Raw genomic sequence first — 14,631 nt, 5'->3', positions numbered from 1 at the left:
TGGATAGCAATTGTAGACCTATATGTCAGAACACGGATGGTAACCAAGGTATTGTGGATATAACATCCTAAACTGTAACAAATGAACACCGCAGGCCTTTCAAGAGATTTGTCTCAATTGACCCCTGCAGTTGCATTGGATAAAAACTCGGCAGTATGTTTCTCTTATTGATTTAGAAGGAAACAATAGATAGTTTTAGTACCTTTTTAAAATAACAGCTTCAAAAATAATTTTAATGGTCCACAACCTTATAATAGTGAACTGGTACTGCACTATATTACTGTGGTGTAACGCGCTGGGACATTACAACCTGCTTTTCGGCATATGTCCCACGCCAGCAACCAGAGCAGGAGCTAGCAACTCGTTATAAGATGCTCTGTATTTATAAAGTGCTTTTCTGGTCTTGATGACCACTCAAAGGGCTTCACAGTAAATTTGTTTTGCCATTCTCACATTCATTCAGTGCATCTATGTGCAGCACTTTCTCTACGACATGGGGACATGTTGGTGTTCAGCATCTTGCACAAGGACACTTCGGCTATAACAAACAACAAGCTTGTCATTCTCAGTGTACGTTATGGCAGAGGCACCAGAGAAACCAAAGACGGCATTGTTAGGGGAAACAAAACATGACCATGTAGGATATCGAACAGGAGTGAATATCGGAGTATATGTCACGTGTTGGCGAGCACTAAAAGAGGCCAAAGGATGCAGGACAGATGCCGACCTGGCATTGTTGTTATACCACAAGTAAATCATACCTTTGCTACGGCTTGTGTAGTCTGATTACTTAACATTGGGCTGTGTAGATGAAGTTGTTGCCAGTTTAGCATCAGAAGCCAGGTATGGTTCATTGGGTTTTGTCTCGTCAGTTTATCAACAAATGCCCGCGTGGACAACTGTGTGCACGGGGAGGCTCAGATTGGAACTTGTATTTATGTAGGTGAATTTTGCCTGTGGGTGGAGCTGGAGCAGAGCCAAGAGTGAATCTTGCATTATGTCGTATTATAGCATTATGAGCATTTATGTGTTTTGTGTCACTCTTAATGAGCGCTCTAATTGTTCTGGGAGTCTGCACTAATAGCTCAGGGGCTTCTCAGGCGTTTCCCAAATGCATTGTCAAAAACAAAATGGAGAGCCTGGATGTACCACCTGCCGCAACACTCTCTGATTTAAAAAGCCCAAAAATTGCCACAACATCATAAATATCAAGCTTAGAGGAAGAAGTTAGAATTCTGTTTGGATTTCCTCAACATGGCTGCTGTAAATAGTTATATGTAGCTCTCTCACAAACAAGTCATTGATAGCTGATTACATGCTGCCTAGCAACAGCAAGAAGCCCCCACCACCAAAAAGTGCCTCAGTGTGATTGGGATAAAAGATATGAATGTGGGCGCATAGCTGTTTTTCAAGTGTAATCACCGCCTAAGGCTTTTAAAGAATTATGGTCCTGCAGCACTGGCATATTGACAGATTTACACATCTTAGTTGTATCTGTGCTTGAAGGGCAGCTCTTATACCACAAATCAAACTGCATACCCTTCATTCAATACATATTGGAAATTATTATTATTATCATCTTAATAGACTTTTCTATCCCTATATACATGTATGCTTCAACTGTGAAATGTGTTCCTTTGTACACTGTGTCAGAAACTGTTGATTATTGTAAGATGGATAAATCACAGTATTTCTAATGTAAAACATCTGAAATTGAGTTTACAGTGTTTGCTTTTATGGGACATGCACATGTGGACTGCTGGTTTAACACCAGAATAATTAATTGCATCTCTGCATAAACTGACCAGAGCAGACCACCACAGAGGACATGTTGTAGTCCTGTTGCATCATAATGGTTTAATTATGAACTAATTAATTAAACTTAATCCAATCAGAATGAGATGATATGACTAGAACAGTTAATGGTGGAGGCACATGGTAATGATGACATGACAAGCTTATTTTTGACTAGGGTTTGGTAATGTTTCTTTTTTTTCTCATAGCGATGCAAAATTGATGTTTAAAATGGTATCGTGCCTGAATGTTGCCAGAAGTGATACTTTTTAAAATGTGAATAGCACAAACTGTTGAATGATGATAAGGGATACGACTTTTTTCATTGCTAAGGGAAATCTGAAGAAATTTGACGGATTTGAACAGTCAACAGTTTACATCTCCATCTTTAGCTTCAGGCACTTTGTTGTCAGATTGACTCAAGCTTGAGGTAGCTACTAGCTAACTGTAGGCTACCGTTATGTGGTACCAGAGCCATGTAGAGAGCATGGTGCCACCAGAGGTAAATGCTAGGCACATGCAATGATGTTTTTGTACATAGCTCAGAAACTGAACTGAAACACTGACATCTGCGTTGTGATTTGTCCCAGGAGGTACCGACCTTGGACAATTTTGGTACCCAACCTTATTTTTGACACCTCAACAGCTGAGAAAGACCCATCTTGATGAAACGGCTTCTCGAAACTCGATACCCAGTTACCAGCTTGAACGAGCAAGGCCGAGGAAGGCAAACAGGGGATAAGTACACATGAGGTGTGTTGGACTGGCACAGGTTGGTGCTGGCCCACCTATCTACTCTTATTGACTATGTGCCTGGGAACACACACTAACTTTGGATGTTGTCATTGGATGAGCTTGAGATGAATAATGGCAACTTGCCACTTTCCAAAGCACCCCCCCTGAGAAACCCCCACTGTCCATTGAGTTGTGTAGTACATTTAGAGAATCCCACTACCAGTCCTAACTAGGTCCTAAATACTATTAACAGATGACCACAATCGTATTTCTAGAATCCCCCCCTAGATCCCACGCCAAGAATATATTGGATGCATCACCAAACACAAGTACTTTCTAATCCACTGCCCATGTGCTGCATTTCAGCTGTAAAGCACAAATATGAAAGTGGGGATAAATGATTGCTTCCATGCGATTCACTTTGCGAGAGAACAGTATTTCATGCCTGGAGAAAGAATGCCTTTGGCTCTCAAATTATGCCAATTAGGCCAATATTGTTGACTCGGGAGTGCTGAATGGTTCAGAGAAAATTCCCATCAGTGAAGACAACACGAGGAAGCAGAGAGACGAGGGACAAGAAGGGGACACAACACAAGGAGAGGTCAAATTGAGAGAATTATTTGGCAACCTTTAAATCCTAAAAATGAATCCTGGAGGTAATAAAACACTAAATTAATGTCTTGCTTCCTTAAACACTTTAATTTGCGCAAGGTGATGAGCAGGTGATGACCAGTTTTTATTACATAAAGTACAACCATCTTAGCTGTTGTTCATTTGGGACGAGAAGCATGGGTTGGAAGAAATAACCATATTCACGTTCCTTTTGAGGTGCAGTCATTGCTCAAAACAAACATTTCCAAAGACATGAATCGGTGACTCTGAGATGCTAATATGTGCTAAGGGTCGGAGTGCAAAAGCTTGTTTGCAAATTACAGATCAATTTGTTAGCATTACAGTCATGCTTACACACTGGTAATAATTATGTTATTTGTTTTTATATGTAAGGCATCTGAAAATGAGCAAGAGGAAATACAGAGAAAGCAGATGCCTGGTCAAAGGGGGGAAATATTTAATTTGCTTCTTCTCTCAAAGTAAGTTTTCCGTTTTCCATTTTCCAAAAATTCAGTCCGTGTTCTTTTTGATTATCATACGGTAATGCACAAAATATTCAAGTAGCAGACTTTCATTTTCAGCTGGAGCTGACTAATCTACAGTGACTAATTTGCTGGTACTAGAATTCGTTTTTAGGTGAAAAGCATTTTTTTGTTAGTAATTCGCTTAAAGTCAAAATGAAAATGTGCATAACTCGTGGCACCATCAAATTAAAATGTTTTTTTGTCCAGTTCTTTGGTTTGTGAACCTTATACCTGCAAAATTGTACTGAAGCTGTATTTTGTGTTTTAGTGCTAAAAAGTGAATGTTAGCATGCTAATAAGCTAAAGATGGTAAAATTACACCTTTAAACATCATGATGACGGCATTGTCTATGAGAACATGTTAGCATTTTGCTCTAAGCTAACCTCTACAGAGTTTCTGCATTTGAATTCTGCAGAATCTGTAGGCGATGGACAAGATTTGTGGGTTGTAAGTCTTCTGGTTTCCGTTTCTAGTTTGACCAATCACAGGCTTTGGTTGCCAGCAGGTAAACAGTCCGTGTGCAGAGCAAAAGAGGTTGAACACATTGACTGAAATCAGATACCAACTTATCAATTTACCTATATTCATATGCAGACAGCTGTTCATAGAGATGAGCCAAAACGTGGTCACCAACAAAAAGTGCCACGGTAATCCCGTATTTTGACATAATTTCCTGTCGTATACCCCCTCTTTGAATATATATACACGATGCACTTGATTTAACCAGCGTATAGCAGCGAGGTTACTGAACTTAACTGCTCCTTTAATAACAAAGCATCCTGGCAGGGTTGCCTAGAGACCACTGCTAGTAGCCTGAAGCTGCGTGCTTTTGATTTATACGTGAAATAATGCCGAGCATCCAAGCTTTTTAATTTCCATGGGATGATCGGCAAATGTCATTGATTAACCCGCATTAGCATAGATGTTATTTGGATATTATAGGTTTGTCACTTTAGTAACTTCAAGCATTGGTTTATTTAAGATTACAATGACATATTTCCGGCAAAACTTTTAGTCGCGTCTGTTTACATCGACGACTACTGATGACGTGTCAGGTTCCCACAACGACGACTGATGACGTAGCAGCTTCTTGAAGTGCTGTCCCAATTCGTAGGGGAAGATTTCAACCACCAACCCTTGTGACTCCGTTTGAAGGGGCAAGATAACTCTCTCGAAAACAAGGGGTAGGGCCAAGGGGTGAAATGGGATTGGGCCTTAGTCATGCTTAGTTTATTTGGACTAGTTTTAGGTGACTGAAGTTTTTCTACCACGACATAAAATATGTCTGTAAGATTTTTTAACAATAATTTGATTTATTTGTTATTTACAGGCTCCTGTTTATAGTTCTCCGAATCCATTATCCTTGAAGTAGAGTAGAATTCTATTCATTCTACTAAAACTTCAAATAAATGTCTAGTGTGTCTGATCCCTCATCAAAATAATGACTACAGTGCACGAACACTAACACAATCCAGACACTAGATTTATTTTGCATTGTGGCTGCTTCGTGTTCTTTGGCATCCGGGAACTTGGAGGATTTAATTGATGATTGCCTGGCTGAGAGACTATACTTCTAATTCACTTAGCACAGTCCGACAGAGGGGGACTCCTCGTGCTCTGGAGTTTTTCTACTAATGAACCTTTGCATCCACCCACACCCGCCTTCAGCACATCGCTGTTTACGTCTTTCTGTCCCCTCTTAATAGTTTGAGGGAGCTGTTCTAATTCCATCAACAGCCACTCACTCTGATGATTAGTGCCAGTCCACTGGTGGCCTGGAGGTCGAACAGTTGTTTGTCGAAGTCGCGCCTCCGCTGCAGCATCTGACGGAGCAGACTGAAGATGTGAAAAGCTGGCTTTAGGAGCTGGCAGACTTTGATTGTACACACTGACAGCGGGGAGATTCTTGATTATTAAAATTGCATACACATTGGAAGTGAGAAAGAAGTCACACGCTGCCGACAGAACCAGAAACGCGATGAGTCTTGTTTATCAAGCGAAAATACAACAACCTCCTAATAATAAACAGACGTGGCCTCGTTTCTCGGTAAAATGGCAGATGTTATCGCTTGTGTCAAATATGCAGCCAACAAGACTGTTCAGGAAATATAAATTCAACAAGGGTGCAAATAGCCGACGAGGCTTGGATCAAATTTTCTTCTTTCCTTTCTCGTCATTTTGTCTTTCTTATTTAAAGTAACAGAAAATACATGGTTAAGAATATATATTGCTTTTTTCCAGTCTTTTAAGCAAAGTAAAGCAAGCTTTCTTACAATATGTGTTCTTCTGTGAACCCATTGTCCACAGGAAACATGATTTAGAAAGATGAAACGGCCAAAAATGTGTTAATGGCTTTCTTAATGTGTCTGAAATGATGCGGCACAAGAAGAAACAACCAGTAAGGAAGACGTTCAAAACAAAGTGTGGTTTTAGACACAAAATCAAGTGTGGAATTCAATACTTGGAGAGGTAAGTTCAATAATTTACTCCAGATTTAAGAAAAACTGACACTGGGTGTATTTCAGTTATGTTTGCTTCTTTCCTGCCTGATACCCTCTGTGAGATGAGAAGACCAATACCAACACAAGACATACAATATGATTCTGCAAGGTTACTCTCGATTGATTTTTTCGTCATGAGCTTTAATATACAGCCTGTGTAAAGAAACAGCTGTGTTGGATAAGTGTGGGGTTCTTTTTTTGAGGGACTGGTTAATTTATAAGACAAACAAGTGTTATGAGGCATATCACTTATTTTTTGCCGGGCTGTCAGCTGTAGATTTGTCTGGCATATCTGCATAATTTACATATTTTAGGCTCCGCTGCCATCTGAAACGGCTGAAGTGTTTTTGCATCACATGGAATGAATAATGCCCCTTCAAATTTCCGTCAGACTGCAGCTCATAAAATGCACGACGGACCACCAAAATTGAGCTTGTACAGCACAAACGTTCCCGGGGGAGCAGCGCCCCTCGAGTTAGCTATATTTTCTGAACCAGTGGCTGCGACACAATGCTACAGCCCATTAGAAAATTTGAGGATGTGTGCGGACTCCTAAGGAAACAAACCGTTTTGAGCGAGGCTCGCTGTCAGAGCCTCCCCACAGCACTCTCATCTACCCGCTCGCTCCCACCCGCAGCATTGCATGACAACTTTGGCTGCAGCATGTACTGGCAGGATCCTGCAGCCCCCCGAAGGAGTCATGTGATTATGCATCCCTGTAGCCGTAATATTCTGAATTACAGAGGCTGCCTTGGTCATACAGTCAGGAAAGAAAACAACCTATTGACACTGTAAGAGGGGGAAACATGGAACAAAATAGGTTAGTGTGCGTCATTTGAACTCGCAGAGATGATAAATAGTGAAATAGCCTCATAGCTAGTCAGCATTGATTCATCAATACAAGGGGGTTAGAAAAAGGGGATGTGAATTTTATGAAACAAAACTGCAACGCCTACACAGTCATTATTTGCAAAGTTTACAGCTACTTTAAATTCAAAATCCACTGAAAATAGGGAAACTTGGGTCCTGTGGTTAGTCTGCATGGTCATAGCAGCAAAGGAAATACAAAGACATATTGAAGTAGGAGGTGCTCCCCGTTGTGCAAACACAGGTTCCTCAAGGCAGCAATATATGGTGCTGTTTATTTTCCTGATACGTAAGTAGCCTTACATCCCTCCCAACAATAGAGAAGAAGAAATTTTTTTCCTTGCAGTAATTGCAGCTCCTACGCTGACAATGAGTGCGACAATTAACTCCAAAAATGAATTCAGAACGGCGGCTAGAGCTGCGAAATACAAATGAGCTTTATTGTATTTTAAGGAGAAGCACAAAAATCCCCACAAAAATCACTCTGACGCCGTCATTGTGTTCGTAAAAACTCGGCCTCTATTCACTCAATGGAATCAGCCGAGCAGCTATAACATTCGTCTCTTGAAGCCACCCCGACAGTTTGGGGTCTCTGTTTTCCTTACGAGAGAGAGAGAGAGAGAGAGCTATTCTCCGTCTTCAAACGCGTCTGTGCGGCTCAAGATGCGCGATGTAAATGTCATGTATGGCGCACAGTAAATTCTGATTAGAGGGATTAGAGGAATACTGTGAGAGTGGCTGTAGCACCAGATAATAATCAACTGAATATCAAGCACCACTGTGTCTCGTTTTAAAAGCAGCGTTGTATGCTGTCACACCACACACACAAACACACACTTCTTTTATGAGGCAGGTTTGTATGTCCTCTGATGTACCCAGCCTCTTCTTAGGCATTAGTATTTCCAGGACAATTCACCCACTATTGATTTGAGAAATACAAGTGTCTAATGTGGAAAAGGCAATAAGACAAAGACAGGATGTGGTGCACAAAACGACAAAGATCTCAGATAATGTCTCGACTGAGTCACCATTAGGTTCAAGGCTCTTATCTCAGCTTTTTTCCCCCCCCACTTTCTGTTCCATTATGTCCAAAAGTAAAGCAGCATACGTTACAAGAGAGCACCATTAAAAAACATAATTATATCGGAGGAGTCTCTTCCAGTTCCTGTAAAAACAAACTGCAGCTTAGAGTACATCGGAGTCGAGATATTAGGTGCAATGTTTCCAGAGCACGCTTAGTTTTAGGTAAATATTTTGCAAATCTAAAATCACATTATAATAAACTCTTGGCCTGGAGTTCCCTCTTTCCCTGTTTGTGTTTCACATCTGTGCGAGAGCGAGAGCCAGTGCGCAGGGGAGACAGTGTGGGTGTTTGTGTGTGCATGCATGTATATCTGCGTGTGCGTCCGAGCGTGTGTGCATCTTGTTCATGGCAAGAAATCAGCTCAGTTTAGCACATAATGGAAATGTGAATAGCCCAGAGCGCCTCTCTCCCACACAGGGAGAGAACTGGCTGGGACTCGGCTGCATCCTTCCAAATCCAAACAGTGAGAGGGAGTCTGCTGGGTTAAAATCATGCCCCTCTTTTTTTCCCTCTCTCTCTCCCTCCCTGGAGCAGTTCACAGCTCTGCCCATACATTACTCAAACAGGTCATCCAAACAGGTCTCACTAGCAGTCGGAAAACATATTCGCACACATATGCCATGCACACGGCTAAGCACTGACACATACAAACACTTGTAGGTTCAGTGGATGGGTGATGCTGCTTGTATTATAACAGATGACATCTTATGTATGGATCCCTTGGCACAACAACCCCAAATGTTATGACTAAACATAAGCTCTACCTTTTCAAATGCGACATTAACACAATTTCACATCTACCCAACTAAAGGTTAACAACCTCGATATGTTCTGCACAGCAATTGTCCCATTCTGCTGTCATGCAAAAGTGAGATTAATTTCACTGGAGTGACCTGGAGGAACATGATTAATGAAAAGTCTGACTTACGTGCTACTTCCAATGACGCGTTGCGGCTTACGGCCTCGCCCAGATAGTTTCGGGCCACGCATACGTAGCTGCCGTCATCGGGCTTGCTCCGCCGTCCGTGGACGATGCGCAAGAAGAAGAGCGACCCGCTGGGCAGCAGCATGCGGTGCGATCGGGGGTTGTCGCGGTCTGTCTCGACCCGCTCCCCATCTTTGTGCCATTCCACCGTGGGGGTTGGACGGCCCTCAGCCTTGCAGTTGAGAGTGGCTGGTTCCCCTTTGGACACAATAAGGTCAGAAGGGTGCTCCACGATGCGAGGAGGGAAGTCTTCCTGGCGAAGTCGAGAACCTACGGGAGGAACAAGAGAGTGAAAACTAATGTTAGTGGTGGTCATAGTTTTTAGGAGGTTTGGGATGAACTAATTTTACCGTTTAGTTAGCATGAGCAGCAACACATCTATGGAGGCTCAGTGAAGCAACAGCAAAGCAGTGTTAGTATAACCAAAACTATAGAGCTTGTTCCAAACCGGCCTGTTTGGCCTGTGGTGATGCTGGTTGCAGTTTTCTTTCTCAAACTGTTAGAGTGACCTGCAGTAATGGAGCCGTGGCAAGTAAACAGAACCCTGAAGCTGCACCACCGCTGCTGCACAAAGAGCCGTTCGCCTGTTTATTCAAAGTTAAGTGAAGATCGAATCAGTTCACAGAACCGCAAACTAAAAAGTAGATGGTTGTGAACAAGTTGTTGTCGTGATCAACAACGTCACTTATGCTGACGAGTCCCAGCCGCAGCTGCTACAGAGCCATGGTCGCCTATTTATTCAAAGTTTATTAATATTGACTGTATCACGTGTCCAAATCACACCAAATTCAACACTGCTCTTTCCCTTAAGAATAAACATGACAAGTGTGAAGCGGATTAGATGAAGGGTTCTCAAGGTGTGGGAGCCAGACAAAGATTCATAAAAGAACGGAATTCTTCGTGTTTATTTTCATTCCACTGTTGACAAAAATAAGATGACAGAATAAAACATTGCCATATCCCTGAAAATAAGAAACACTAATATTATATCCCCCACGACTTTTCAAACAAAAAGGCACAGATTTGTGAAAGTGACTGGTGGAATAAAATGTATGAAATTAGTCTAAATTCAATCACAGTCCCTGATTAGTCTCAGCTTCTTCCTGACAGAAATGATATCACACAAAAGCTCCTATATTTACTTTCACAGACAGGAGCTGAGAAGTCATTACATCTCATTAGCTTTTTCATTAACACCTTTCATCAAACACTGACATCATCAAACATGTTGTTTCACTGGGGGGTGTGTAACAGCAACTGCCGAACTTCCCTTTCCTCTTTAAAGGCTACATCGCATTAACATGAATCCTATTTAGATTCAGATTTGATAGTCAGTCCTCAGCAAATGTCATGACGGCGTCTAATCCTGCCTATCCTGATGGGAATAATGTCATAATCTGTGTTACCGCAGCCCAGTTAACAGCCGCCGCTCTGCTCGCTCTCTCCATTCATTTGGCCACGTGAACACCTTAGCTCAATCCAGCCCCGCCGCTGCATAAATCCCACTTCTAAATGTCACAGAGGACTGACCCCAATGTAGTGTCGCACAGTTTGTTTACAGACCTGACAGCATCACGACTCTCATCTGTTTCATGGTGTATGAACACATTATAATATCTGTGTTAAAAGGTCTTCCCTTTTCTCTGTTGTGCGCGCGTGCAAACAACCGCAGAGTGTGATGTTTGAGTCACCGAAACTGATTTCTTTTTTTCTTTTTTGTTTGGACTGTCATGCGACGAAGAAATAAATACGATATAAACATAAAAAGTGATGGTCTCTCGTATTTTCGCCACTCATGGTGACAAATCGCGAACCGGATTAAAGCTGCAAATGTGAGTAGAATTGATGTGACAGTCCATAATGTTAAGAGGTTTGTTGACAAAAGAACTCCATTAGGCGGCGCCGACAGACCAAACTATGGTGATACATTACGTTTTTAACACGCTTTTAAAACCATACACATATGTCTGTGATTAACATTTGTGTGCATCCACGATAACACACACAAAGAGAGTTTCCATAAATACTGACTTCCTATAATTGTTTGTCCCATTACCCAGTCCCCACTGTGCTAATGTAGAGTTCCATGCTGTCAAACAACAGAATTTAAATGAGATGATTTAAAGTTGTGGGTGGCACGTTGGATCAGTGTCTGTCATCTCACAGACAGAGGGTCCTGCAGGGTCCTGTCAGTCTCTTAGCCCTTTTAGCAGGAAGCAGAAAAAACCCATCCAGGGGGTTTGCTCCAGCGCCCTGTGACCCTGAATACCAATAAGTCAGATAGAAAAAAGAATAATTTGAAGGTCTAAATGTTGACATTTTACCAGCTGAACAGAACTGATTTGAAGTGTTCAGGTTAGAAATTTGGTTGGGGCTTTAAAATGAAGATTCTTGGCACATTTGCCTACTTGTTGGCCAAAATGTGACTGACGTGTTTGTCTTTGTTTACTTCAGGCTGTCAAGCACCAAACCCGTTTCGTTAAAGGGGAACTGTCCGTGGTGCTGAAGCTGAAACTCAAGGTCAGGAACTTGTTAGGACTTCAAAGCAGGATAAACAAAAAAAAAATGTCACTTTCTAACATTGCAGCCGAAGTTAACTAAGTTTGTGCTTATAACCAAATGTTTCTTTGATTGTCAAATAAAGGGCACGAGTGTTTCAGGTTCCTTGTGTAATTTAAAAGTAAAGTTTGCGATGCCAAGTCGGGACCCTGCAACTTCAAATCAGTGAAGGCGTCGTCAGATGTGAACTCCAGATAATGTCCAAACAATTAGGTCCGGACTTTCTCAGGAGTCTGCCTTTCACAGAACGCCGCAGGAGATTCTCTGGTCAGACGCCTTCACAACAACACAGGAATCTCTGCAGCTTTCAGGTGAAAGGTGGCGCAGGAGGCCAGACATAACGTACTCAGTCTGTGACGGAGATCATGTGTTTTTAATTGCAGTACATGTTGGTCCAAGTTGACGTCTTCTATGTGTATTGCTCCTCTTTTTCATCCTGAGATATTTGTATTCTTTTTGGGGGTTTTATTGTTTTGGGTCTGTTGCGTGTTAATAACAACATTAACATGCCCACTGGCTGGGGGTGAATCCTCAGGATAATATCCTGCTGTATTCTCACATGGGCCCGTTCGAAAATTACCCAGAGTTTTTACCAGGGGGCTCACAGGATAAACCCCAGGCAATGTCCACAGCAACTGACTCGGACATGTGCCTCCTTACATATAGCAGCTCTGGGAATTCACAGGGAATATATGAAGTTCAGTGGATGCCTGAAAGCAGCTTACAATGGTCAGTGCCTCATTAATGGTATTGTACATAGCCTTTACAATACCATCATCAACATTTGCCTACATTGCAGAGACATAGTCAAAAAAAACATCGACAGGCAGAACCTGTACGTCCTTCTCAAAGAAGTTTGATTGTATTATTTCACTGTATTATGAATTAATAATGTGTTACAGTATCTGCAGAATCTAACACAAAACCAATGCAACAGTTTTTGCAATAAATTCAGCCCAAATGCTAGAAAACAATAGGAGGTCAACTCATTAGAAAAGCCTACCAGAAGCAGTCCAACACAATGCACTGCCTCAGAAATGACCTTAGAGTTCGATCAACAACCTCGCTGACCCTAAGTCAACAAAACCTTTGCACGCCCCCCCCCCTTGATAGACAGCGCGGATGTGCACCACCGAATAAACTGGCTGCACAAAGTAATTCCAGTGTCCTGAAACCACCCATGTCCACACCCACTTTGTGAGCCGGTCACACCTGCACTGCATTTACCCCACTGACACAGATTTATGTCCTTATGGGCTTCAGGGGGACAAAGCAGCACGGACGTCTTCATGATGAGGACGGCACTTCCTGTCAGGAAACTTAGATGCGTTTCCTCTTGGGTGCAGATCTATGTGTGTGCATATGTACAGTAGGTCATTGGATTGTACGAGCAACCTCTAGACACAAGCAGTCAAGGATAGATTTCCAGACTTTATGAGTAAGCATATTCTGTATGGCACATTAGACATATTTCAGCTGTGGGACCCCCCTATAAGCAATCAGAGCATTATTGGCTCCACAGAATGTGACCCAAGATGGAAATAAAGAACATCACATAAAAAAAACGTAGATTTTATAGCACTCGATGGACTATACAAGATTGAAGAGTCCAACTGATGAAGAATAGTCATTAAAGACCCTATTTCTTTTGAAAAACACTGAGAAAAGTTAACCTGGACTCAATTTCCAAACTCACATGTAAAAAAAAAGAAGAAAAAAGGCACCCTTGGAAATACAGCCAATTTAAAAAGCTGTCAAAGATTTTACTCACGTAACAAATGTGCTCAATTAGAGCAGCCCTTATGAATAAAAGAACAACCTAAATGCCATCAAATATCTGGCCTGGCACGCTGTCTTGAATCGAGACTAAATTAACCAACTGTGGTGCATGCGGCGCGTTTGGCTTTTTTTTACGCTCAAGAGGAAAAGCAAATTCACAGTAAATCGTGTGAGATGCCACACTGGGCGTCTGGATGCGCTTCAGCCGTGGGTCCAACGCGCTCCAGGTCACAGCCCAGTCAAGCTTTTCTCATGCGTAATGTGAGACCAGAAACACTTTCAGTCACAACGTGTAGTTATCGGTGCAGTGGTGAACTTACCGTGGGTTTGGGCGTACAGAAGTCCACAGAGAAATAAATACTGTAGAGGACCCATTCTGGCATATTGGCCCCGTGAGCTATCGACGCATGAAATCCCTCCTCAAGCGCCAAAAAAAAATCACAAATAAACGATCTATGAATCAGTTTTCACTTTGCGATGGTTGGACGAGTCAGGTCAGTGAAGTAAAAAGAAGCGAAATCAGCCGCTGAAGGAAGAAACCATCCTCATCCACATGTCCGTCCCTGCTCCCTCTCTCTCCCTCTCTCTCCAAGAGCGCACCAGTAATAAGCAGCGGTCGGTCTCGCGGACACGTTGGGGGGGGAAAAAAAAAAAATTCCTGCAGTCACAAACATCACCGACGCCCAGAGACACCCCGGTTACTGGCTGCGGTCCCCGCGTCTGACCGCCGCATTCTCCGCGCACTTTTTCACCGGCTCCGACCGCATGGGGAACGCATCCATCCTGACGCGGGACAGAGTGTGGGGTTGGATGAGAAGACGCGGGGATGGACGGGACTGAGTCAGTCAGAGGTGAGAGTGACTGCACGGTGCGGCGCAGCAGCCCGGCCCCTCCTCTCCTCTCCTCCGCTGCCCTGGGAGAAACTAAGCAGCGAATTTAACGCACACAATAGATGTGAAGAGGCTTTTACTTAAATCTACTTTCCTGGGGACTGGATGGTGAAGCTGATGCTCCGTGTAGACACAGTCCTTGCAGCAGGATCACTGGATGTTGTTTTGCCGTTGTGTTGTTCAGGTTTTCCTTGATTTCTTTGACTTTTTATATCTAAAGAGGACATATTAGATGTTTAACATTGCATTTGGTGTGCGTTTATTTTGATGAGCAATTGTATTCAAATGAATAGCAAATAG

At 42.5% G+C, this 14,631-nt stretch overlaps 1 protein-coding gene across 3 annotated transcripts in view; it reads right to left on the bottom strand.

Annotated features, from left to right (window-relative positions):
• The window catches only part of LOC118122680 (roundabout homolog 2), a 91,644-nt gene extending 77,284 nt beyond the window's left edge, over positions 1–14,360 (bottom strand). For 2 of the 3 annotated variants that reach the window (XM_035179556.2, XM_047343682.1), the window contains exons 1-2: positions 13,762–14,359; positions 9,047–9,373 (exon numbers count right to left, since the gene is read on the bottom strand). In XM_035179556.2, the coding sequence (XP_035035447.2) occupies positions 9,047–9,373; positions 13,762–13,816 (382 nt within the window). In that variant the 5' untranslated portion in view covers positions 13,817–14,359. Of the gene's footprint in view, positions 1–9,046; positions 9,374–13,761 lie in introns of all 3 variants that reach the window. The other variant, XM_035179557.2, reaches the window with a different exon arrangement.
• Positions 14,361–14,631: the final 271 nt, after the last annotated feature.

The sequence above is a fragment of the Hippoglossus stenolepis genome, chromosome 15 (genome assembly GCF_022539355.2).
Source record: "Hippoglossus stenolepis isolate QCI-W04-F060 chromosome 15, HSTE1.2, whole genome shotgun sequence".
NCBI classification, from domain to species: Eukaryota; Metazoa; Chordata; class Actinopteri; order Pleuronectiformes; family Pleuronectidae; genus Hippoglossus; species Hippoglossus stenolepis.
This window is presented reverse-complemented; position numbering and strand designations above follow the sequence as displayed.